The sequence below is a fragment of the Canis lupus genome, chromosome 1 (assembly GCF_011100685.1).
Source record: "Canis lupus familiaris isolate Mischka breed German Shepherd chromosome 1, alternate assembly UU_Cfam_GSD_1.0, whole genome shotgun sequence".
In the NCBI taxonomy this organism is placed as follows: domain Eukaryota; kingdom Metazoa; phylum Chordata; class Mammalia; order Carnivora; family Canidae; genus Canis; species Canis lupus.
Genome location: NC_049222.1, coordinates 93,553,339 through 93,581,072, shown reverse-complemented (window position 1 = coordinate 93,581,072; position 27,734 = coordinate 93,553,339). Strand labels below are relative to the sequence as shown.

Sequence of the window (27,734 nt, the reverse complement as noted above, 5' to 3'; positions counted from 1 at the left end):
GCAGGACCTGGTTGAAGGGTCTCACCTCAGTGCTGGCTCTGGTTCTTGTGCCTGAGAACAAGGTGCAACGTCCTCCTTGTCCTAGCTGAGTGGGGGCTGCTGCCCAGAACTCACACAACACATGGCATGAAGCATCTGCGGGCTGGGCCAAGGTCCACCCATCCCGGAAAGTGCAGGAGTATTTGCTGGAAAGGAAATATTCTACCACTGGTAATGGAACAGGCAGTTGGCAGATACTTTCTGAACGTAGGGTAGTAACATTTCTGGAAACCGAGTGAGTCACCAAAACACTTTCTTTCCATCAACAGAGGTGTTACTGTGGAGTGTACTAATTACAACAGAGCGTTCTTTGTTGCAGTTTGGACTGTTTCCACTGCAAGTGTAATGAATTACCTCCTTCTAAATCTATCCACTGAGCCAAACTATAGCTCCAAAGTGAATTATTGGCATAATAGTCACTGTCTCCAATATTCTGTGCTATTAGATGTTTAACATTCTAAATAGGAAAGGTCACTGAAAACACTTGCTACTTTAACACACTGCTGCAGGGGTGTTTAAAATGGGCCACTTGATGTCACCGAAAATGAATTCATTTTCTTCGAGAGTGCTCCAGTCCTCACAGCATACGTGACTCGAGATCTCCAGCCCCGACACAGGGGAAATCTGCACTTCTGCAGGCGAACAGAGCTTCCCTGGCACGGGGCCAGCCTGTTGCTGACTCCCCGCAGGACAGTTACTTTGAGGCTCAGCTCTGCTAAAGGTAATCACAATTCCTCACAAGTAATTAATGTGGAAAGCTTTCTCTCTCAACAAGCAAATGCTCACATAAGCACTCTAATAGCGAATTCCTAATCCCATGTATGTACACCTGGTCTGACCTGCCCAGGGTTTCTACCACCTGAGCTATCTGAGAGCTTTACCATATCCTGATCTGGCACATAGTGATTTTCAACATCATGTGTCTTCACTTGTCCTTTATCTCTTATGCTTGCTGCTCAGATTTTTGACAGGTAGATGACTTTGATTTTACGGGTTTTTTTTGTACTAAAAAACCCAACTGTCTCACATTAAGTGACATCTAACAAGATGTTGAATATCTATGAACAATCTTCTCTCTTTTTAAGAAAGATTTATTTATTTATTTGAGAGAAGAGAGTGCGTGCATGCCAATGTGGGGGAAGGGCAGAGGGAGAAGGAGAGAGAGAATCTCAAGCAGACTCCTTGCTGAGCGTGGAGCCCCATGTGGGGCTCAATCACAGGAATTCTAACCTAAGTTGAATTCAAGTTGGACACTTAACCAACAGAGCCACCCAAGTGTCTCTGATCTTGTTTTCTGACTATCAAACTAAATAGACAGACACAGACACATACCCATGCACACATACCATCTTTTCTCCTTCTCTGTACTTTAGCAATTTACCTTCAAAGTCCTCCCAATAGGGCAGCCCCGGTGGCTCAGCGGTTTAGTGCCTGCCTTCAGCCCAGGGCATGATCCTGGAGATGCGGCATCGAATCCCATGTCAGGCTCCCTGCATGGAGCCTGCTTCTCCCTCTGCCTGTGTCTCTGCCTCTCTCTCTCTGTGTCTGTCATGAATAAATAGACAAAATCTTAAAAAAAAAAAAAAAAAAGTCCTCCCAACAGATGGCATTAAGAACGTATATCCAACATAAGGTGTTGGGCTAACACCTTTAAAAATTTTTGAAAGATGCATTTTATACATTTGGATTCTTCTAGCTTTGTGCGGGATTTTGGTTTGATAGACTTGAGGTATATACCATGCAGAAAACAACAAAAAAATCAGAATCTTTTTAGTGAGTTCCCAAATCTGCTTGGTTCCAATTTGGTTTCAAAAATGAAAGGCATCAGGCATGGACATTCAAAGCAGAAAATTCTTTTTTCTAATTCTTTCATATGTGGATCTTGGGTCAAGCCAGCCAAAGGACCTCTTATCTAAGGTATCTAATTAAGCAGTTATGTTCAAGATATACATACACATATACAGCAAGAACACAAGTTATTAGACCTCATATTCCTGAATAATCTTGTGCTGACATGAAATACTGCCCTGGTAACAGTCCAATATACCAAATACGTTATTTACTTATTTTTCAATTTATATTGTGAAACTCAAGTTGCAGAGGTTTACAATGGACTCAACAGCATGATCATTTTGTCTTTCCCATAACGACCTTTAACACTAAGTGTCCCATGGAAGATTTCCTCTGGTTCCTGGCAATAAACTGAGGAACGAGGATGATATAATCACTGGGCAAAAGGATTAAAGCTAGAAGGAATGCAGAAATCTTCAAATCCAGGGTCAACAAGTAAGCTGCACACATGCCCCTACTCTCTGCTCCTAAGCCCTTGGCAGACATCAGTAATCAATTTCAGAACTTGTTTCCAATTCTTTCTCAACAAACATATCCCACCAGACAGTCCACTATCTCTAAAGGGAGCTGGCACGTGAATGAAATCCTTGCTCTTCTAGGTCATCCAAACCCCTCTTCTTTCTGATAAGGAAATAAAGGCCCAGAGAGTTTAAATATCAGATACGCTTTCTTAAAGAGCTCTTAAGAATAAGGCTCATTACTTTAAGGTCTCATTTCAGGTTCCAGAGTCTTCTGGGGGTAATAGGGGTGCTTTTGCCCTCAAGGGGTCTATAATCTAGTTTGAGGAAGAAAGGATGACCATGCTTAATATATATGTAGACTAAGTGTTGACCAGAGTTACTGATGCATATGGGAGAATGCTGAAGTAGGCAGAAGAGGATTTGTGGAAGACATGGAATTCAAACTAAGCCTTGGCCTCATTTATTCACTCAATAAACAACGACAATGTCTTACTCTCTGGGTCATAGATGGCTCAACAAATTAACACATGTATTGAGCCCACCACGCACTGTGACAGGTGCTGTGGGTTCAGGGGGGCCTATGGATTGGTGTTGGAGGCAAAAAAAAAAAAAGAGGGTGTATTCTAACTGCACAGTAACACATACAAGAAGATGTTCCTGCTGCACAGTGGGAGAGCACAATTGTTCTTTTCCAAGAGTGTGCCACTTCTGGGGCTCCCTCTTCTGCTAGAGATTGCCACCTCCATTCCCTACAGGAACAAACCCAGCCCATCAGCTTAACCTGCTGAGCAGCTCGAGTTAACTGTACTGTCATTTCTTTTCTACTTCTACTGAGGCTGTACAGCCGAGGCCCCTAGCTCTCCCTGCCGGACACAGACATTAAACCGCCTCGGCAGTCTGTCCACCTGCAAAACTGCCCTACCAGGATCCATTAAGCTATACACATTTGCTTCAATGATTTTTACCAAGCATAGCACTGTGTCATTGCCAACCTGACCCTCTGACCATTTCCGAACTCGTCAGCATGGCATTCTAGGCCCTTCAGGATCTGGCTCTGCCTCTTCAGCAGCCTTGCTCCTTTTGACTTTCCACGTCCCTCAATCATACCCTCTGCTGCAATCACGCCAAGCCTCTCTGATAGAAGGTAGGAAAGGCAGACTTTGAAGGTGGAAGGAAGAAATGGGCAGCTTCATGAACTAGAGTTGCATAAGGACAGGTCTCAGCCCACGGTGGAGACCAGCCTGGCTCGTGTGTCTGGCAGGTTCTGCTGGAGCAGTCTTCTTCCAACGGCGCACACTATGATTCCTGGAGTCCCAGAGGCATGCTTTTGCCCCTTCCCAGTCACAGGGGAGAAAAAGACGATACAGACCAGAGTGTAGAGGGAGAATCCTCATTCTCCACCCCAGTATGGCACTTGGCCACACTGCCGTGGTTCCCAGGAGGGTTAGCAAGGATCAGCTATGACAGGGAGCTAGGGAGCAAGATAGAGAGAAATGGCCCAGAGGAGGCAAAGGAAAGGAACAGGAGGACCTGGTGTAGCCAGTTTTCATCTGAGTGACTGTGAGCGTTGAGTCTCAGTTCCCTTATCCACGGGCGGGCAACTTTATAGTTTCCTATATATATACACATATACACACATTCACACACATATGTATATATGTGTATATATATACATATATATGCGCCTGGGATTTCTATGGTGCTGGCTGATATATATATATGCAACATTTTATAGCTGCAAAAAGTTTTCATTGACTTTTTTCGTAAGTATTTCCTAATATTTCCTAAGGCGTGATGGAAATGAGATTTGAGAAGTATAAGAAGTCAGATGTATAGTAGGTCAAATCCACCAGCCTCCTGAACCCGGCTCTGCTTCCACCCCTGCCTCTGCCAGTCTATGTTCAAAACAGCAGCCAGGGCAAGCTGGTTAAAATACATCCAGACCACATCTGTGCTCTGCTAAGAAACTTTCAATCATTTCCCACCTCCCAGTAAAAGTCAAAGTCCTTAGGGGAGCCTCTACTCTCCCACTGCTCTGCCCCTGTGAGCTCCTGCCTCCCCTCCCTCACTCCATCCCTTGTTCTTTCTCAAACAAGCCAGGATGCTCCCCAGTCATCGGTGTGGTGCTCAGTGTTCCTCCACCTCTTTCTAGTCTCGATTCAGTGGTCACCTTCTCAGCAGGGCCTTTCCTATAGCCCTATTTAAAAGCAGACCCCTCCCTCCCAGGCCCCTCTGCTTTTTGTTGCTCTAGAACACTCTCACCATCTGACATACTCTACATTGCAGTTGACCTATTCATTCTGTTTACCTCTCTCCACTTGAACATTACATTCCATGAGGAAAGGGGTTTTGATTGTTTTGTTTACTGCCTTGTGCCCAGGCTCAGAACAGTCTCCAGTGAATGAACAAATGATTTAAATGTTGGTTACTGCAGATATATTCTAAGACTGAGCTGATTAGAGGCCCAGCAGTACCAGGCAAGGAAGTTGCCAGATCAAGCAAGCTTTATCAGTAATGATAGACATTCTGGAATGCTGCCACATACAAGTCTCTGCACAGGTGAGGGGCAGCCTGAGCTGTGGCCAGCCCCTGTCCTCAGAGGCTTCAAAGACATAAAAACAGAGGAAGAGGGCAGCCCGGGTGGCTCGGCGGTTTAGCGCCGCCTTCAGCCCAGGGCCTGATCCTGGAGTCCCGGGATGGGTCCCACAATCAGACTCCCTGCATGGAGCCTGCTTCTCCCTCTGCCTGTGTCTCTGCCTGCCTCTCTCTCTCGCTCTGTCTCTCATGAATAGATAGAAACTTAAAAAACAAAACAAAACAAAAAACGCAGAGGAAGAGAGCATATACCATGACTCTACGTAGCACTGCCAAATATATGCTGCAAGAGCTACCAGTAGGAGACACAAGGCTTGGGCAAGGGGATTACTAATATAGCGTGAAATAACTGTTCTCCATGTCAAACGATGGAATCTGAATTTATAAATGCTTGCTTCCTTACTGCTCTGAAAAAAATTATTCAGAATGAACAAGCTTGCCAGCTCTGTAACGTAAATAACATCTACTTCCTGTCCTGAAAATCCATAAGGTGGAAATCAGGCTTTTCAGATGGCTAAAATAAAGCACGTCCTGGACAGAAAGATTGAGCTCCATGCTGTGCATGGGGTGAGGATTGCATGAGCGCCTTAGCAACGTGACACACACAGTTCGTGACGTTCTTCAACTTCACAATGGTGCAAAAGTGTTACTTGTTTAGTAGAAATCAGACCTGAAATTTTGAGTTTGATCTTTTCCTCAGCTAGTGAGACCTGGTACAATCCTCTCTTGTGACGCTGGGCATGGGAGCCACGCCACGGTTCAGTCAGCCACGCAATCACGGAGGTCAACCACCAATATACACACTCACAACCATTCTGTACCCAACAACCACTGTTCTTCACTTTCAGTACAGTGTTCAACAAATCACGTGAGATGTGCAACGCTTTATTACAAAATTGGCTTTGTGTGAAATGATTTTTGCCTGACCGCAGGCTGATGGAAACGTTCTGAGCACATCTGAGGTAGACCAGGCTAAGCCATGGTGTTCAGCAGGTCAGGTGTATTAAATGCACTTTTGAATTATGATATTTGGTATTTTCAACTTAGCACAGGCTTACTGGGACCTAATCCCATCATAAGTCAAAGGAGATGTGTACACATGATCATAATTGGGTCATTTGAATCAGAATGCTGTGACACAGGGGTTTTTTTATACATAGTGATTCTGTTTGGACAGAATTCTTGGTTGGAGTACAGAAATTCTACCCTCAGAATTTCTGCCTGTTAAATGAATTGAAAATCAGGCCATGGGGCACGAAACAAAATGCCGTATCTTTGTAAAAAAAAAAAAATGAACGCTCCTTAGCTGCACTTCCCCTGACATCCTAGGTCTTGAAAAATCAGAGGCTTTAAGCTGGCTCATAAGAACCTTTGCCCCTCATTTCAATAATCAAAATATTTTAAAGTGTCAGGGCTGTTGAATTCCAGAGGGGACCGAACATTTTGATGGCTATCATCAGAAGATGATACTGTGTCAAGGTAGGTAATAAATTTAACAGTTTCTTCTTTTAAAAGGTCTAGAAAAGAAGCTGCATGAGAGTGCTTGTGATTTTCTGTATTAATAAAGACTTTTAAAATAAACTTACTATGACTTTACATATGGACTCAGCCTCACTGTTTTAAGTTAGCAGAAATTTCATTCCGGTTAAACAATTGAGCTAGCGCAGACCACACAAACCGAGGCATGTTTTCCACTCAGACCCAGTGCTCAAGAAAAAAACAAACAAACAAACAAACCGGAAGACCCCAGGGGGTGCCTGTGATGGGCACACTGGAGGTGGCTTAGGGTTGACATTTCTCAGACCAGGAATGGGAAGCCTCAGGACAGCCCTGTGTTGCTCCTGGAGGAGCAAATGTCCAGAAAGACTTCAGTGAGGCACTTGAAACTTTTATATGGTGGTTTCTTTTCTTGAGAAAAGTGTCTGAATCAAGCTCCTGTGGTTCACCCAGATTAAAACTGTTGGGAAGAGATCCCTGGGTGGCGCAGAGGTTTGGCGCCTGCCTTTGGCCCAGGGCGCGATCCTGAAGACCCAGGATCGAGTCCCACGTCAGGCTCCCGGTGCATGGAGCCTGCTTCTCCCTCTGCCTGTGTCTCTGCCTCTCTCTCTCTCTCTCTCTGTGTGTGACTATCATAAATAAATAAAAATTAAAAAAAAAAGATCACTTATTAAAAAAAAAAAAAAAACTGTTGGGAAGTGCTCTGATGCCAAAGGCCAGATTTGCAAAATGGGCATGTGATCCCTCTAGACAATGAAGCTGTATTTATGCAATAGGCTCCTAAGGCCACAGATCAACTGCCCCAAATCCTTTCCAAACCTGCCTCCCGTGAATGGGTACGCTGAACAGTGGTATTCAACACTTGATTAACAGGTGAGCATCTCTGGAGACCCCTAAGGCTAAAAAGGCAGGATTATTCCACTTTCACAAGGAATTAGGAGGGAAATGCCAGCCTTGAGTTACCCAGTAACCATCCTTAAATAGGGCTTAACAATTAATTCTGGACTCTTACCACTTGGGAAAACAAACAAGGCCATCTCATCTGTTTGGATGCAGAGACATCAAATCACTCTCTCCGTGGTGTATTATTTAAATGTAGTGGGGGCAGGATAAACTTTCCCTAAAACCCCCTAAGCCATTTGGCCCTTGGGGGAAATAGAGTTAAGCAGATAAGATAAGAAACACTTGCTTCTCTACCTCTCTCCTTTCCTCCCGCAAATGGCCTCTGCTAGAGCAATTCCAAGATGTTATTTCTTTACTAGAAACCTGACTTTATTTTAGCACAAGGTTCTGAAGGTGCAAATCTGACTCTGAGGATTCCGTTAACTTCCACAGGGTTTTTTTTTTGGGGGGGGGGGAGCATCAAGAGTGGGAGTAGGCAATGCCAAATATTCTGAAATTCAGAAGCATCCCTGGAGAAGAAGGAGCATGAGGTCGGGAGGCTACCAGTCCACCCCCTTTTCCACAAATCCAGCTCCTGTTTCCAAAGGGAAGATGGGGATCTCAAAGGCCTCTCACCTGCTGAGTGTCCCCACCTGTGTGAGCTCCCAGTGGAAAGGAGACCGACTCCAACCCCAAAGGGGTGCGTCTCAGAACCCAAATTGTAAGACAGGCAAATAGAAATTCATGATCTAAGTAGGAACAACTCATACCTCTGAGCAATGGCTCAGACCACCACTTAGTCCAGTAATCTGTCAGGTGTGAATCATTTAAATACACCCTTGTTTAAAAACAAGCAAATAGGACTTAAAAAAATTGTTTTCAGTAGAAAAACAACGTGGAGAGCAAGGAAGCTCAAGGAGGCTATTCTGGGAGATTACCAGGGTGGGGAAGCAAGACATCTGAGTTATGTTAGCTCTTTCCCCAATGACCTCCTGTGGGCCATTCAGTGCACACCTCCGAGTCTGGGCAAGAATTTGGCCCAGGGTGAGCGGCCAACACCCTCTTCCTCGCTCCCCTTGGGGACCTCCGGCCATCCCCGAGGCTAAGGTCCTCCTTCCAGGCCAACGGAGGACCCTAATCCACGCTGGATCCCTGTCCCGGCAGCACGGTGCTGGTGCTGGTGCTGGTGCTGCTGGTGCTGCTGGCGCTGGTGGTGCTGGTGGGAATGGGGGTAAAGCACATAGGACTGAAAACGTGATAATGAACCACGTTTGCTTCCCAAACGGGAAGAACCGAGGGCTTCCTCCCCCCTTCCAAGCCCCTCTGATCATTCGGGGGTCCCCGAGGAGCTGTGCTCCCCGCACGCACACCCCGCCGGCCGAGGGGGGCGCCCGGGTGCCCCCGCCGCGCCTCGCCCACCCGCGCACCCGCCGGCCCCGCACGCGGCCTGGGCGCCGGGAGCGCGTGAGGGCGCGCGCCGCCCCCCGCCCCCGCCCCCGCCCCCGCCGCGCGCTCACCTAGCACCACGGCGGCCACGGTGGACAGCAGCAGCCAGTTGTTCCTCAGGAAGCGCCTGCAGTCGCATCCCTTCCTCGCCGGCTTGCCCATGGCGGGCGCTGGCGCCGGGAGCCGCCGCTATTGTGCGCTGGGCTCGGCCGTGCGCGCGGGGACCGGCGGGGGCTCCGCGGCGCGGCGGGGCGGGATGCGGGCGCGCGGGGAGAGGGTGCGCGCCGGCCGCCGCGGTCGCTGTCACCGCCGCGGTCCCCGCCGCCACCTGAGACCGCGCGCCGCGCCCGCCGCCCCTCGCAGGCAGTGGCGTCGGGCGCGCCCGGCTCCTCCTGCCGCCGCCGCGCTCTGCGGAGCCCGGGCCAACCAGCGCGGACGGAGGGCGGGGCGGGGCGGGGCGGGGGGGGGCCGGGGAGCCCGCTGCCCCGCGCCCGCCCAGTCCTCACCCGGACTCTCTCGCCTTCCTCTTCTTCTTCTTCTTCTTTTTTTTTTTTTCTTTAAATCCTGCCAGACCAGCTTTTCAGATGTCGGCTTTCCTCCTCTCCGAGCCCAGGTGGGCGGAGCCACGGTGGTTTGGGCCTCTCCCCGCACACCCCCGCCCTCCCCTCCCGCACACCCCCTCCCCTCCTCGAGCCAACCCCTGGCACCGCGAAGCCCTTGCCGGTGGGGAGAGGTGAGGGACCCTGGGCTCTGTCGTGGGTGCTCTCTGCTCCCCGCAGCAGCCTCGGATTTGCCAGGCGTCTGGAGAGCTTGAAGCCCCTGGCGGGAGGGGAAGAGTGCGGGGCGGCGGGGGGACAACAGGACTCCGTGAGCTCTCGCCTGCTGCCCCCTCCCTGCCCCCACCCGGACTACTAACTCTTCTCTCTGAGTAGCGGGAGGCGAGGCACCAGTGGGATGGTCCGTGGACACAGGGCTTGCAGCGGGCCCCCTTAGAGCTTGACTGGCTCTGTGGCCGCCGAAGGCCCTCCCCCCCCCCCCCCCCCCCCGAACTGTGAGATTTGGCAGAGCAATTAGGTCTGAGCACCCGGCCCAGCTGGGAGAAGGTGGGCCCGCCCCTAAGGCCAAAGGCACTGGAAAGTCAAACAGGGGAGTTGGAGAAACTGGGTAAGTGGTGCCAAATATATTCCGCGAGGCTAAGTGAATTTTCGAGTTCTCTTCTATTCTTCTACCCCATTATTTCACCGTCACTTATGCAAACTCTTTCCTTTCCTTCCCCACCTCACCACCTCTGCAGCTCCAGGCTGCCTTGCTGTCAGCTTTCCTAACATTAGGTAAGCTCTGCACCTTTTCTTTGCTATTGTGGAGGCTACTCTCTGAATGGGGAGGGTGGGGGAGCTTCCCAACTGGATTGTCTAGTGACTAAACCCCCACAATTAGAGCTTCATTCCTTTGGCTGAAATTGATGCAAGCCTTCTTCAAGAGATAATCATTCAGCTTTATGAACCACGTACACGTTAGTATGAATGACTTTGGCAGCTCCCTTCCAGAAACTAAATTTTGAGAGAGGAAGGATAGAAAGGTACCAAGGTCACTGTGTGCCTGAGCAGGAGCTGAGGAAATGTCAGAAGGAGAGAAACTATCAAGAAAGAGAGGCCAGAAATAGCCATCCCACAGTAGAAAAGCTGGAAATACTCAGGTGTCCATCATGAAAGGAATGGCAAGTATGTCATGGAACTGTCATGCAGTAGCACACTATGTAGCCTATAGAAAGGAAGTTTATGAACTTTCTAATTGCATGAGATAGCAGATGTTAATAATATTAGGAGGAAAAAAGGAAGATTGAATTGTGTATATAATTGGTCACAGGTATGTAAAGCAAACATAGACAACAAAATCATATACTTCGGAAAGAAGTCTCGGAGGACATATGCTAAAATTTTAACAATGGTGGTCTTTGGGTGATATAATAGCACGTTCAATTCTTTCTGCATTCTATCATCTTTCTGCATTTTCCTGAGTGTTTACCATAAGCATATTCATGTTCCTTACAGTTGTGGGCAGGGCTGTATTTAAGAGATAAACAGGCCCTAAAGAGAGAAAAAAAAGTGGAAGACCTAAGATGAATTTTGTACATGACAACTTTTTGAGGTAGAGTAGAATAACTACACCTGGGTTTTGTGGGTAGGATATTTAGGTTTAAATCCCAGTACCATCACTTACCAGCTAGGTAACTTTGGGCAAGTTGCTTACATTTCTTTGTGACTCAGTTTCTAGATCTGTAACATGGAGGCATTAATATTATTTCTCTCATGAGGGTATTGTAAGAGTTGAATACAATATTTGTAAGAGGCTTACTGACTGGCTCACAATCAGCACCAGTACTGGTTTTACTTGGAGTCAACCTGAGCTGACATCTTTTACTCCCTCTCTCCTGTGGCCTGCCTGTCAGGAACGTACCCTGAGCTACATCAGACCCACGAGAACCCTTGCATATTTATCAACAGTAATTGCTCATATATAGCACATACTTGCTTTATGCTTATTTAAATTATGCAATTTTAAAATAGCACAATATGAAAAGACGAATAAAGCCAAAATGCATACACTCATTTTGAAATGATAAAAATCTTCTAAATTAGATATAAAAGTCAAGAATCTCAAAAGTTCAAAGCAGGTGGGCCAAGTGAATAATAAACTGCATTTATGCCATTGCTCCATGGCAGTTCCACTTTAGGCGGCCATAAAAAATAATTAATAAGCAGACACAATGCACTTACCCTGTGCCAGCACCTCTCTAACCACTTTGCACATATTAACTCCTTTGATCCTCCCAACAACTGAATGTGGTAGGGATGGTGGTTACCTCAAGGGACTGTTGGAAGAATCAGATAAGATATTGTGTGTCATCATCATCTTCATCTTACAGCTGAGGAGTCTAAGGCAAACAGAAGGTCAGTAACTTCCTTCAGTTCCCTCTGTTAGTAGGAAGACAATTAAGGTGAACTAGGCGGTCTGGCTCAAGGTAAATGCACCAACTCTGTGCATGAAGCCACCACCATAGGAGGTAACAAATACAGATTTGTTACAGGGAAATTACTTGAGTTGCTTTATTCAAGATCTTCAGGAGTCCATTCGTCCAAAAACAGGAGACATTAGGGTGTCCTGAAGTGCTGTGCTCAGGTGGAAGCTGCCTACATTTTATAGGGCAGTGGCTGAACTCTTGAATTCACTCTCCTTTGCTGCTACTGGCACCTAATTCTATGATTTCTTTGCCTAAGATAAGCATCACTTTGGGGAGGGACCAAAGGATGCTTAGGGAGACCCCTAGGGCTTCAGTTTTATTATTTTATTTTCATTGACTATGATAGTCATGGATGCAAGTGATCTCAAATTGGACAAAAGTTAAGAGGCATTTCCCTTGTAAAGCATTTCTTAATATATTACATTTTGCCAGTGTGGGTTCTTTTTTGTATTTTTTATTTATTTATTTTAGCATTTAAATAACCCTGGCATTCATTTCTTTCAGTGTTACTGTTCTTCTCTCCCCACTCCCACCCCCCGCCACTGCCCTTAATTGTTGACTCATGAACTCTCTTGTTAGTTATTAAAGAAAGGAGACTTTGACTTTACCATACAAGGTTACATCATCAGGTGACAGTGTGGGCTTATATATTACTTGGGACAGAAATGAAAGCATTCAGAGACAAAAAGTAAAGCATCAGCTTCTGATCAACTCCAGAAATAGTATGCTGGTTGCATCCTACCATCATAAAACATACACAGTTGGTTGCTTTGTTCTCGTGCTGTGGTGATGGGGAGAAGGAGGTCATGGGGTACCAGAGTCTCCTTCAGCATCTATAGTTGTGCAGCCATTCATGACCGATGGGTGGTAAGAAGAATGGTGTCAGCATATTCAGACATTCTTTTAGCAGTCTCTTCCTTATTTAATTCTTCTCGTGACTATACGTTAAGATGTAAAAGAACTGTAAGTAATTAAATCTTCACAATAATCCTCCAAGCAATATTTTATAAAGATGATCTGGCCCAAAGAGGCTTATTTATTGTTTAGATGTCTTTGAACTCTGAATTCAACAGAACTTTGCCCACGGGCTTTATTGCTTACTTTGACAAACTGAAGAACAATTTCATTTTATTTTAGAATATATATAACTATATATAGTTATTTGCTTCATAGAAGCTGTGTGTCCTTGAACAAGTCATTTAACCTCTCTCAACCTCATTTCCTCATCTGAAGATACCATTTGAAGTAATGAATACAAATGGCTGATGTGTATTTGAAGAATAAACAAGTTTTCAGACTCACAAGGACTCAAGGAAAGGAAAACTTAAACCATATTCGTTTGCTAGTTAAGCAAAAGTATTTTAGGATAAAACATTTTAAAATGCATAATTCTAACATTATAAGTTGTAAACTTAGAGAAAGCATGCAGAAATGGGCAGTGTCACATACTACTGGTAGACCTAAAAATGTGCTATGACTTTTCTGAGGATAATTAGCCAATTTGTAACATCTTTCAACAAAAGTGTATTCCTTAACTCCATCATTCTACCTCTACAAATTTATTCCAAAAAAGTGAGGGGAGGGGGCAGTCCATTCCAGTTCAGTTGGGAACAGTTTCACTATCTCATAAAGTGGATTGGCTAAAGATTGGTTACATGTGTAAAGATACACTGGACAATGGAACACCGTTCAGGTATTGAAGAACGTATTTCAGCAGAATGTTGAATTAGATGGGAAAATAGTAAGACATACAACTATGGTTTGAAATGATGGAAGTAAGTTATAAAACAGTGAGTCAGTTGTTTTTTATGATGAGGCTGTTGTCATTTATTATTTGTATACCTGAAAATATAAAACTTAAAATATGCATATTATAATTCCAATTAAGTCTCTCTGTGTGTATAAGATAGTAATCTGAATGTTACTCTTGTGCAAACACATGTCTTTGCCCTGCTAGGCCAAGGTATTCATATGCTTGGGAGATTAGGATTTGTCACAGAAGGAATTTAAAGAAAAAAATGTACTAACATTCCACTTCTACATGAAATGGAGGATTATGTAGCAGGAAAGACTATTATCATGAGAAAGAATGTTTCATATTCCTTCATCTCCTCATTATAATATCAAATCCCAGCATGGAAGATCCATCTCATAGGATTCTCTGTAGTGGAGGGAAGACACCCCATTACCTATAGCAGCTGTCACTCTGTTGCAGCAAGAGGTGAAGACACAGGGAAATTAGATGAAAGACTCACCACTTTCTGGTCAAGGGAATGGTGGGAAGATGAAAGAGAGATGCTGGTCCTGTTTTCTCTCTCCAGGCTTTGTCCAGGAAGGGAGTCTATGCTAGAGAATAGGAGGCGACAGCTCTATCCCCACTGCCCATTAGGGGGCTGCCTCCCCAGCTGTCCCTTACCAACCTAGGTTACAGCCACATCAACACAAATGTGGCAGGAAGTGTAGTCAGGCAAGGAGAGGATCTGAGATTTTACTTCCCAGCCACCCTTGGCTCCTGGTGGCAGGGATGCTGAAGAGAGCCATGGGATGGTCATCACAGGATAAGGCAACTCTCAGAGTTCTGACGGTGTGTGTGTGTGTGTGTGTGTGTGTGTGTGTGTGTGAGAGAGAGAGAGAGAGAGAGAGAGAGAGAGAGAGACGACTCAATGCAGAGACTAACTTATTTATTACTACCAGTGGTGGAGGTGAGAGTAAGGCCGTGGTAGATGTGCCTCAGCTCAAACGAAGCCAAGAGAAAGAACAGAATATATCTTCCCAACTGTAGATTTCAACCATGAAGGGCAAATGGGACCAGGGAAAATGTTCTGGACACTAGGAGCTAAGCAAGTCCACATGCTACATTGGGTTGTTCATGTTTTAAAGTCTCTTTTATTCTGCAACAGATTCCCCCCCAACCCCCAGCCCATCATCTTATTTGTTTGTTGAAGGGACTAGGTAATTTGTCCTACAAAATTGTCCACACACTGGATTTGACTGATTGTTTTTTCATGGTGGCAATTAATTTGTGCCCCGCCCCCCACTATTCTCCCTAAGCTGGTGGTTAAATCTAGAGATTTGATAGTTAGCAATGCTAAGATTGAACGAACAGTGGATTCTGATGTCAGCCTGATTCATCTGTGATAAATTCACCATCAACCTTTTGAATATGGTTTTGGCATCTGTTAGTGATGGTTGCTTAAGATCATTTTATTTAATTTGTTCTAATTCTATCATTCCTCTGAATATATTTGCTGGAATTCTTCTATAAAAAGAATTTTTATCGCGTAATTATTTGGTTACCCTGAAATAAGAGTTTGTACAGAAAAGGCAGGATCCATGATTAGCTTTTTCCCTTTATTGGTTTTCTAAATAATGAATCGGTACACTAGCAACCTCCATTGGTGACTAATGATGTTTTGTTTCCTTGTTTTTATTAGTGTTATTTTTTTATTAGTGTTATTATGAATACTACTGTTGAACACTGATGAACACTGTATTAGTGTTATTATGAATACTAGTGTTATTATGAATACTTTTATTACTGTTATTATGAAACACCACTCCATCCAAAGTGTGTAAATCCATGTGCACATAGATTTATATTTGTTGGGTAGATTTATGTGTTTCAATCAATTATAATTATTCTTTTTCTTGCTCAAATTGTCCCATCCTTGGCTAATGGGAGTCCCTTAATTTTGGCTCCCATGTCTTTTGGCAAAACCATTTGTCTTCAAGTAGTGTTCTTATTTTCTGGCTCAGAAAGATGTCCCAAGACCCTGTTGTACATTTCTTGCTCTGGAATCAACCATTTCTCCAAAGGCTCTAGATTCCTTTTCATGGAAAATCGTATTTAGAAGCTACAGTCTTGGCATGGGGGTGCTCATTGCTACCAGGTTGTCAATGTTTCTAAACATTTAGTGGACGGCTCTCAAAAATACATAGTTCATAGAAAGGGAAAAATAATGAGTCCACACTGATATTTTCTATTCAAATTTTCTTATTGTGGTAAAATATTCATAATAAATGTTACCAGTTTTAAACAATTTTTAAATGTACAGTTTTGTGGCAGTAAGTGGATCCACATTGTTCTGCAACCATTACCACCATCTATTTTCAGGGCTTTTTCATCTTCCTAAACTGAAACTCTCCCCATTAAATACTAACTCCCCACTCCTTTTTCTCAGCTCCTGGCAATCCCCTTTCTATATTCTGTATCTATGGATATTTATGCTTTTGCGATTGGTTTGTTTCACTTAGCATAATGTTCTCAAGGGTCATCTGTGTTGACATGAGTCAGGATTCCTTCCTTTTTATAGCTGAATAGTATCCCATTGTGTGTGTGCGTGTGTGCGTGCGTATACCACATTTGTTTATCCATTCATTGATGAACACTTGGGTTGTGAATAATGCTGCTATGAAAATGGGTGTATCAATATCTGTTTGAGTCCCTGCTTTCAGTTCTTCGATGTATATACCAGAAGTAGAATTCCATGTGGAAATTCTATGTAATATTTTGAGGACCTTCCATACTGTTTTCCACTTTGGCTGCACCATTATACATTCCTACCAGCAGTGCACGACGGTTCCAGTTTCTCCACATCCTCATCAATACTTGTTCTTTTCTCTTTCTTTTAATAGTAGCCATCCTAATGTGTATGAGTCAATTCAAATTTAACACTAGAGTTTGATTAAACTTCTTTGATTTTACTCTTATATCACTTTTTTCTTTACTTTGAAAATCTTGGTTCTTAAAGACATTAAGTATTTATTTCCTAATTCTATAATGTACACATAGTAGTAAAAAATATATATATACATATCAACAGGGGCACCTGGGTGTCTCACTTGGTTAAGTGTTCGACTCTTGATTTGAGCTCAGGTCATGATCTCAGGGTCATGAGATTGAGCCCTGCATTGGGCTCCATGCTGTATGGAGTCTGCTTGAGATTCTCTCTCTCTGAAAACAAAATATGTATATGGGATGGCTGGGTGGCTTAGTGGTTGGGCGCCTGCCTTCAGCTCAGGTTGTGATCCTGGGATCTGGGATCAAGTCCCACATTGGGCTTTCTGCAAGGAACCTGCTTCTCCCTCTGCCTATGTCTCTGCCTCTCTTTCTGTGTCTCTCATGAGTAAATAAATAAATCTTAAAAAATGTATATATCAACATTACTTCTAATGGTAAGACAATTGAATGCAGCTTAATTGTTTCTTTGTGGTTCTTTTCACCCCAGAATATATCTCTCAAGTCATATATAGTCAAATTACTATGTTCAGTGGTCTCTTGAAGTAATTATTTTCCCTCTGTGGTTATGCCATCAATTTGATTTAAAGAATGTAAAACATTTACTTAGTTCAGTCAAATCTATAAAACAGCACAATCAGAGAATTCTTATTTTGCTCTTCATCTCCTCTCCCTCTCACCGTATGTGACACTTTGTAGATTTCTATTGGGTTCGTCCTTCAGTTGGTTCTTTTTAGAAAACATAAACAAAATATTTATACTTCTATTCTCTCGCCCTTTATTACACAGAGGTAACATCTTCTAAGCCCTGTTCTATGCCTCCCTTTTTTTCATTTATCCTGGTGCTCATTCAATATTATGATACAGAGATCTTGCTCATTCCTTTTAATGTTCAATATTCCTTTGTGTAGCTATTGGTATAAAGAAGTCTTCCTCATTCCTTTGAACTGCTACAGAATACTATATTGTGTGGATAGACCCATAGTTGTTTTTTTTTTTTTAACAAGCTTCCCACTGATAGACATTTGGTTTGTTTCCAGTTTTTGCTATTATTAATAATATCACATTGACCTCACTCAGAAGTATGCTGGCAAGTGACCAACAAACTCTCCAGGAAAAAAAAAAAAAAAAAGAAAGAAAGAAAGAAAGAAAGAAAGAAAAAGAAAAAAAGAATTCCTGAATTTTAACATTTATTGATTTACATGGTGAAAGACTCCCATCCTGGCCAATTTCAAGCTACCAACATGAAATCACGTCATATGGAGTTAGGAAGACATGTCTAGTAACAGCATTATGAAGTACTTCTTCCATACTAGTGGAACAGATGTACAGGACCTCAAGGGCATAGATAATAATAAAAGGCTATAAAAATAATTAGGAAATAGTGAGTTTTGAGTATTTATTACCTTTCTTTTTTATATAGTTTATTTAGCTTTACATTTATATAATTTTACTTCTTTATTTTCAGAGAAAGAGAGAGAGTGCAAGTGGGGGGAGGGGCAGAAGGATTGAGAGAGAATCTTAAGCAGACCCATGTTAAGCACAGAGCCACACTCAGGGCTGGATCTCATGACCTGAGATCATGACCTGAGTCACAACCAAGAGTTGGATGCTTAACTGACTGAGCCACCAGGTACCCCTAATTTTATTTTTTAAAATGGAATTGTTTAGGGATGCTTGGGTGGCTCAGTCAAGCATCTCCACTTGACTCAAGTCAGAATCTAGGGTCCATGTTGGGCTCTCTACTCAGCTGAGAGTCTGCTGCTCCTTCTCCCTCTCCCTCTGCACCACCATCGGCTCTTCTGAGCCAGTGTGAGCCATCACATTGTTAAATCCACACCTCATTTTTATACTTGAATAGAAAGTTCTGTCTGCCTAAGCTAGAGACCATCTGTTTTTCTCTCAGGAAGAGAAGTTCAAAGGTAGGCAGCCCAGTGCTTATGTTGGAGCTCCATCGTCAGTGGTATCCCATGCTCTTTCCTCTCTGCTCTGCTATCTTAGCCTTATCATCCAAAGTAGTTGATGGAGCGCCAGGTATCATGTCCATATGCCAGATAGCAGGAGAAAGGAAGTGGGGAAAGGCAGAGGGTTTACACTGCTCTATTGAATCAGTTACTTTTTAGGATATTCCTGGAGGCCCCATCTAGCACTCTGTTTACCATTTACGATATAGTACTTGGCTACCTGGTCATATCTAGCTGTAAGAAAAGCTGGGAAATGGGGACAATTGTGCAGATTGCTGCCTCAAATAAAATCAGGTTTTTCTCTCTTAATTTACTAAGTAAGAGATGAAAAGTGAATATTGGCTAGGCAACTAGCAATCTGCACTTCTATTGTAATTCTGGATTTTTCTCTTAATGTTATCAGTTTTTGCTCTCCATATATCAGAGTTGTATTATTAGATACATAGAACTTTAGATAATTTTGTGATATATTGACACTTATTTTTATGAAATATCACTCTTAATCCTTAGTAATGCTTACTCTTTAAAAGGTATCTTCTTTTCTAAAGGTTATGCTACCTTTATTTTAATTAGTATTTTCATGATATATAATTTTCTATACTTTTTTTTTGGAAGGAAGCACATTTTATTTATAAATCACTTTTACCATAACTGATATAACTGACCCATCTGATTGCCCATTGCTAGTTGGGTTCCTTCTGGAATATTGAGGTATTCCCCAGGGTTTGTGATAGCCGATAGATCCATGGTCACTGGGCAGATCAATACTGTGGAGGGGCTACTATGATGCTCTGTAGAGCTTGGCTTTGGGCTGATCCCTGGGAAGCTGGGTGAGGTGGTGGTGGAGCTGCTACTCAGTGACCTGAGCCTGCAATTCACTTTCCACAGCCTCCAGTGAGAGGTGTGTGTGTCCACAGTGGTGTGTCCACTTGCAATCTGATATTGGTGAGTTTCTTATTTATAATTAGACTTGTTCAATCTGTTAGAAGTCAACTTTATGTAAGACATGATTTTAAAGCAGCTCACAGAAAAACTGGCTGCCCAGATTTAGGAATAAATCTGGATAGTTGACAAGTTTAGCATTGTTAAAAGGAGTATGGAGGGATTGAGAAATTTTCAGAGGATGCCAGGCTATAGTCATTAAATATGCTCAGCCTTACAGATTCTTACAGAAATATGAAGAGAATATTTTTCTTTTATGAAATATTACTCTTGATCTTTAGTAATGGTTTATGTCTAAAAGTCTTCTAAAAAATAAATGTCTTCTAATACTAGTCTTCTAATAACTTTATTTTAATTAGTGTCTTCATGACAAATAATTTTCTGTATTTTTAAAACTTCTATATCCTTATTATTTAGAGTGTATCTTTTGAAAGTAGGAAACAGTTGGCTTTGATTTTATTTTCAGTCTGCAAAGCTTAGTTCTTACATTGAGTATTTATTTATGCTTAATTCAGTTACTAATATAGTTTGAATTCTATCAAAAATATTTGTTGTACTTGTTTTATGTTTTTTTTTCTTTTATTACTTGCTTCTTTTGGGCTTAAATATTTTTTTATCATTCCAATCAACATGTTGGTTATACATTCTTTATTTGTGGAGATTACTACTACATTCATTTTTGAATTATTAGTGTCTGATATAAATTGGTACTTCTACATAATGACAGGATCTTGGAACATATGAACTCTACCTTTGATGCTTATATTGTTATACATTTTATTCTACTTACTTAATTTTTTAAAAAAGATTTTATTTTTTTATTCATGAGAGATGGAGAGAGATGCAGAGACACAGGCAGAGGGAGAAGCAGGCTTCCTGTGGGGAGGCTGATGAGAGACTCAATCCCAGGACCCCAGGATCACAACTTCGCCCAAAGGCAGATGCTCAACCACTGAGCCACCCATGTGCCCCAGAATGCATTTGTTCCTACCTCAGTCCCTATCCTGGTGCTGTGCAGACACTTCATGCGCCAGACTTGGTGCTGCTCTGCTCCTGACTGGGCTCCTGGTCCTGACTTGCTCTTCATGCCCACACACTAGCTTTGGCCCACCCGGACCTTGGAAGAGTGTTTCTTGCTTGTCTGGTAACTGTGGACAACTTATTACTTGGGCAAGCCAGAGAACTTTTTCAGCATCCAATAGACTATCACCACATCTTTTCCAACTAGGTCTGCATCCCAGCTTTGTCATGAGGGTCCTCTTCTAAGTTTGTTCATCCTTGGGCATTTTCTTCAGGGCTAGTATATTCTGTAGCATAGTCTTTATGTCTTTATAGTTACTCCTCTGTTGGAATTAGTAGTTCTTTTTTTAAAGACTTTATTTATTTATTTGTTTGTTTATTTATTTATTTTAGAGAGAGTGCGCCTTTGCATGGGTGGGGGAGGGGAAGGGTAGAGGGAGAGAGAGAATTAGATAATTTCAAGCAGACTCCATGCTGAGCATGCTACAGGGCTTGATCTCACGACCCTGAGATCATGACCTGAGTCAAAACCAAGAGTCCAATGCTTAACCAACTGAGTCATCCAGGTGCCCCTGGAGTCAGTAGTTCTTTATATCAAACTTTCTCTGTTTTAGTTACTGTGTCATTTCTCTCTACTGATTGGGACTTGAATGATATAAAAATCTGCATCCACAGGATACACCCCATTCATCATGATACATTATCCTTATTGGATATTTATTATATATTATTGGTTTAAATTTGCTAACGTTTTGTTAAATTTTACATCTATGTTATGAGAGTTAATGTTCTATTATTCTAATATTCTGTTATTGGATTAAACTTGCTAATATTTTGTTAAGTTTAATATCTATGCTATGAGGGAAGCCTGGGTGGCTCAGTGGTTGAGGATCTGCCTTTGGCTTAGGTTGTGATCCTGGGGTCCTGGGATTGAGCCCCTGTCGGACCCCTGCAGGGAGCCTGCTTTTCTGTCTGCCTATGTCCCTGCCTGTCTTTGTGTATCTCTCATGAATAAATAAGATCTTTTTTAAAAATCTATGTTATGAGAGATAATGTTCTGTAATTCTGTGTAGTTTTAATGTCTTTGTCTAGTTTTAGAATCAGAATAATACCTTATAAAATGGTTTGGTGTTTCTTCTTTTTCTATTTTCTGAAAAAGTATGTGTTGGTTTGGTACTATTTCTTCCTTAGATGTCAGATGGAATTTACCAGTGAAGTGTTCTGGGCCTGGAGTTTCTTTTTGGAAGTTGTTAACTGTGAATTAAGTTTCTTTGATTGATACTGGGTTACTCAAGTTTTCTATTTCTTGTGCCAATTTTTTATAATTTGTGTCTTTCAGTGAATGTGCCCATCTCATCTAAATTGTTGGATTAGTTGGCATAAAGTTGTTCATCATAGACCCTTATATCCTTACTATTTTTTGGGTCTTAGTGATGTCCTCTCTTTCATTCCTGATTCTGGTAATTTGTCTTCATATTCTTCTGGATCAGTCTGGGTCGGAGCTTGTGAATTTTAACATTCCCCAACCCCCTGGAATCAGCTTTTGGGTTCGTTGAAAAACAGCATTGTTTTTCTGTTGAGTGGGCCTCATTTTTTGAGGTTCCTCACCTTTGTCATCTTGTACTATAAAATCCTGGCTGCTAAGGCAATTTTCTAATGATGTCACGTAGGTTTCATTTTTGTATTTTTTTTTCTGGCTTTTCAAGTTATTCTCAGCAGAAGCACATGTTACTTCATTATAGCCAGAAAGAGAAGTCTGAGAGGAATAATTTTGGGTGGTTGGTATTGCAGGAAAAGCACTGATTTGGAGGCAGGATTCCTGGGTTGAAGACTTTCCCCTGTTGCTTACTAATGTTGCTAACAATGACCTTGGGCAAGTCAACTTGACTAAGCAAAGGTTTTCTTGTGTATAAAATGGAGATAGCAAGAATATCTCATGTCAAAACATTTCTGTAAGTATTAAGTAAAGTAATCAAAGTAATACTGTTTATATGAACTATGACAAATTTTGTAATATGTGTGGCTCATAATTATTTGTACAACTGTAGATGCCTTGAAGGCAGGGACTAAATCTTTTTGCTCATGATTCTTGAACACACAGCACAATTCTTGGAATATGTTTCAGTGTTTAATAAATACTTGTTGAGCTCAACCAAAGCTATTTCACATGAATGGTTAAAATTCTCACATACCAACTCAAAGGAAATGCATACTGTATGCTCATAGTTATTGACGACATCTGAATTAATCCAGATTATGCTGAATTGTTGTTTATTATCATTACTAGGCTAAAAATATTTACAATGCTGTATGTAAATTTCCTGTAATATTTTTATAGGATTATCCTTGTTCTGGCCACAAATGAAAAGATGTACTGAGAGATCTATGATTGGTGGGAAATCTCCAAGAATTGTCTCATAGGAGGAAGAGGTAGAAAATGCCCTGTTTCTGAGTCTGCAGATTTAAACAGAGGTTCCTAAGATATGTGTCACTGAAGCTTGTAAACTCTAATCTTGTGGCCACACTCCTTTATGGTTTATGCCAATGGGTCTGTTCAGAGGAATTAACTACCTATACTACCTACAGGTGACAGGTTTGTGCTTTACCTTAACACCGTTTCTAGGGGAGAGGAGTTTCTCTCCCCTATATGTATGCGTATCTCTCTCATCAGTTTTAAATTCAAGTACCGAGTTCATTAGATCAGATCAGTGTTTTCCCAGCTCCTTTGTTCTATATACTGCCTTCATAATTCCTTTTCACATCTATGTACACTTACACTATTTACCTAAGATTTTCTTTGAACTCATTTTCTTTTTCCTAAATGAATGTATTTTAAAAGAAACTTAATATCAATAATTTGAAAATTGAAAATCAATACTTAAAAAGATCTTGGTAGAAAATAAAAGATAGTGAAAACCGAACAATTTTATTGAATGCTTCAGAGAGACCATTGAACCCTAGATCTCATTGAAGACTCTGAGCCCTAGGCCTCCTCTCCTTATTAAAATAAGCAATAGTGAGAGGGCTGTTAAGACCCACCTCAGCTGAGTTTTTTTCCTTGTTATAATAAAACACCTGAAAAATAATTTTTAAAAAATGAGTGATCTCTTCATTATGTGATTCCATTTCATTTAATGATTTGCAAGTCTACCACCTAAAGCCACTCCATGTCTCGCACTAAGGAATGCCTGGGTTAGATCATCTGCAAGGTGTTTTTCCGCTTTCAATATCTATGGTGTTGCAAATATTTTCTCTTCCAAATACTTGTGTATTTCCTCCCTCAATTCTCATTCATGCAGACTGTCCCTGACTTCTACATCATGTGCAAATGATTCCTTTCTACCAACGACTACCCCTGTTCTTAGTGTTGAGGATCACTGGAAAAAAAAAACTTGATAATTTTTATATAAAAGAGTGAAAATCAGGAAGTGATTGGGACAAGGTGACTCAGACAGAAGCCATTTGCCTCCTTGACCTAGTATAATTTTACCTGTTTTTCCAAGCATTTCCTTTTCACTTCTTTGCACTTCTGCTCTGAAGTTTATCTGAATTAAAAATAAGGAAAATAAGCATATTTAAAGTTAAAATAAATTAAAAAGACAGATGCCTCCAGGAGGATTAAGAGGTCATTAGTCATCTATATCTGAGTATAAATTAATCCAATCAGTTTATTTCCTTAATACCTGAGATTACCTATAATGAAGAAGAGGGAATAAAATAATCACAATGAGTAGTTTATTTTGGGAGACTAGGGGAGAATAAAAGGAAAGAGGGTTGGCTGAGATGGCATGCAGAGTGAGAAGGGAAAGAAAGGAAGATCAGAGCATCTCGAAGAAAAGTTAAGCATAATTTAAAATTTTTTCTCTCATTCCTCTCCTTATTCTATCTTAGTTTCTGTTTTAGAGACCCAGAAGTCAGATTAATATAGAATATTGTATATTTCACTTCTTAGATTAAGTCAACTTCCAAAGGTTAAGTAAGACTTCCTCCACTATAACTAAAATTGCTCCTAAGGGAAGATGTCTTCTGTTTGGTGACACATATTTGATAACCTGAGAACTGTATGTATAGTGCTCCACACACAGTGGGTGATTAAGAAATTTTATTACTTCTATCTGCCTTTGTAAATCTCCAGTAGGACAGAAAATATTAGGAAGACTGTTAGTGTGGACTTGGATTTTCCCAAGAGAACGGTTCAATTTTATATATAATATTCCTGTGCTTTTCAGGTCCTCCATTAGGTATCCCATCACTTTAAGTGATGATTTCTAAGCAGGTTCTAGGTCAGCACTTTTCAAACTATCTGTGGTGAAGACCAGGATATTATTATTATTGTTGTTGTTGTTGTTGTTGCTATTATTCTCTGATCTGTGGCAGACCCATCTTTGTGTGTAGCTCATGCCATATGTGACTCACTACACTAGTCTGACAACATATATTAGCCTGTTACCTCACTCAACAAGACAATTTGACCAGCTTTGAGCTTCAATGTCCTAGCCATGTCAAATTGCTATAAGAGCTTCTAAATACTTATTCCTAATACTGATATATCTCACTGAAGCCTGGTGAGAAAAAATTCACAGGCTATACTTTGAGTAGACTGATCTATTAGATGTTCTCTGAGAGTTCCTTTTATGAAATGACAAGACTCTTCTAGTCCTGGGGAGTCATTTTATTGATCTAAAATAAATGCAATCTGACAGTGTGGTTCATAGACAAAAATAATCTGAGAATTACTGCTTTGTAACATGAATTTTCCAACTCTCCTGGAATACTCTTGTTGCTGTTTTCTTTTGAATTCTACCAGAAAATTAGGAGCCCAGAAAATTTGGAGGTCTTATTATATAATTCTTAAACAATTATTATATTTATAGTATATAACATAATATATAAAATAATTTATGAAGTACTTTCTGTCGGTATAAGTTATGCTGTAGTAACAAATGATCTCTGGAACCCTCGAGTTTCATACCAGTGAACTCATACCATTTATTTCTTGTTTGTGCTATCTGTCCATCACATCATAGGCAAGTTCAGCTTGGCTCCGGCTTATTAATTTTAGGACTTGTGCTGAGAGGGTAGTCCGAATCTTGACACTGCTGATCATGTTGGGAAAAGAAAAGATGGAGGCCGTGTGATGGTTCCTAAAGCCCTACCCAAAGATGGACACATTACTTTCTCTGACATTTCAATGGCTAAATTAAGTCACATGACCAAACCTGACTTCAGTGAATCAGGTGGAGGTAACCTCCCAGTAACCCTGGAAGGAGGAGCAGCAAAGAATTCAAATACTAATAACTCCTACAACATTCACTGTTAAGATTTGGGTCAGAGGTAGAAAAAGAGTATAGAGGCCTTTCAAAGTGTGGGGAATCTATTTTATAAATGAAAAACATAAAATTATTTGTTCTAGTTTCAACACCAATTTGAACACATTTTTCTCTTTTTTCCCTGGCCTTATTTGAGATGTAGTTGACGTATCACATTGTATATGTTTAAGGTGTATAACATGATGATTTGATATATGTATATATTTCAAAATGATTACTACAATAAGATTAATTAACACATCCATTACCTTACATAGTTACAATTTGTGTGTGTGTGTGTGTGTATGTGTGTGGTAAGAACTTTTCAGATTTACTCTCTGAGGGACATTCAAATATACAATATCATATTGTTAACCACCATCATCATGCTGTACATTACATCCCCTGAACACGTTCATCTTAAAACTGGAAATCTGTACCCTTTCACCACCTTCTCCCACATCCCCATCCCATCACCCCTGGCCATCACCTATCAGCTTCTGCACTGTTTCTATGTTCAGCTTTTTGTTTTTGTTTTAGATTCCACTTATAAATGAGGTTGTATAGTATTTGTCTTTCTCTGTTTGACTTAATTTTTAGCACAATGCCCTCAAGGTTCATCCATGTTGTTGCAAATGGGAGCATTTTCTTCTTCCTCATGGCTGAATAATATTCCATTATACACACGCACACTATCTCTATATATATTATATATATCACCTTTTCTTTATTTGTTCATCTGTCAGTGGACAGTTAGGTTGTTTCCATGTTTGGGCTATTGTGAATGATGCTGCAATGAACATTAGAGTATCCATTATCTCTTTCAGATAGTGATTTCTTTTTCTTTACATATTTACCCAGAAGTGGAATTGCTGGATCATAGGGTAGTTCTGTATTTAACTTTTTGGGGAATCTCCATAATCTCCATATGGTTTTCCAGAGTGGCTGCGCTAATTTACACTCCCACTCAGTGCACAAGGGTTCCCTTTCCTCCACATCTTCACCAGCATTTACCACCTCTAGTCTTTTAGATAATACTCATTCAACGGGAGTGAGGTGATACCTCATTGAGGTTTTGATTTTTATTTCTCCGATTCATGATATTGAGTACTTTTTTCATGTACCCATTGGCCATTGGAGTATCTTCTTTGGAAAAATGTCTATTCAACATCTTAGCCCATTTTAAATTGGATTATTTGTGGGGTTTTTTTTGCCACTGAGTTATATGAGTTTCTTTTTTTAAAAAAATTATTTAGCTCTAATCTTTATTATTTCCTTCCTTCTACCAGTTTTAAGTTTTGTTTGTTATTCTTTTCTAGCTCCCTTAGATGTAAGGTCGGGTTGTTTACTTGAGATTTTTCTTGCTTCTTGAGGTAATTCTGTACTGCTCTAATCTTCCCTCTTTGAAGGGCTTTTGCTGTATCCCCAAAATTTTGGACCATTGTGTTTTCATATGTGTATTTTTTAAATTTCCTCTTTGATTTCTTGGGTGACACATTCATTGTTTAGTAGCATGTTATTTAACCTCTATGTATTTGTGCTCTTTCTAGATTTTTTTCTTGTGGTTGATTTCTAGTTTCATAGCATTGGAAAAGAAGCATGCTATGACTTCAGTCTTTTTTAATTTTTGAGACTGGTTTTGTGAACTAATATATGATTTATGTGATCTATTCTGGAGAATGTTCTATTTGTACTTGAGAAGAATGTGCATTTTGCTGTTTTAGGATGGAATGTTCTGAATATATCTGTTGGATCCATCTGGCCCAATGTGTCATTCAAAGCCACTCTTTCTTTGTTTGAAAAGATGATCTATCCATTGATGTGAGTGGGGTGTTAAAATCCCCTACTATTATATTACTACTGATTTCTTTCTTTATATTCGTTATTAGCTGCTTTATGTATATGAGTGATCCCACATTGGGTGCATAAATATTTATAGTTGTTATATCTTCTTGTTGGATTGTCCCT

At 41.2% G+C, this 27,734-nt stretch overlaps 1 protein-coding gene and 1 long non-coding RNA gene across 2 annotated transcripts in view; one reads left to right on the top strand and one right to left on the bottom strand.

The window, feature by feature from the left end:
- SLC1A1 (solute carrier family 1 member 1) overlaps nucleotides 1-8,939 on the bottom strand; it is an 80,243-nt gene extending 71,304 nt beyond the window's left edge. Inside the window, 1 exon segment of the mRNA NM_001003139.1 lies at nucleotides 8,843-8,939. Within this exon segment, the coding sequence (NP_001003139.1) occupies nucleotides 8,843-8,933 (91 nt within the window). The 5' untranslated portion in view covers nucleotides 8,934-8,939.
- Nucleotides 8,940-9,814: 875 nt separating this feature from the next.
- The window catches only part of LOC111096955, a 42,247-nt gene continuing 24,327 nt past the window's right edge, over nucleotides 9,815-27,734 (top strand). Inside the window, exon 1 of the long non-coding RNA XR_005353190.1 lies at nucleotides 9,815-9,935. This is a non-coding gene — a long non-coding RNA (uncharacterized LOC111096955). The remainder of the gene's footprint in view (nucleotides 9,936-27,734) is intronic.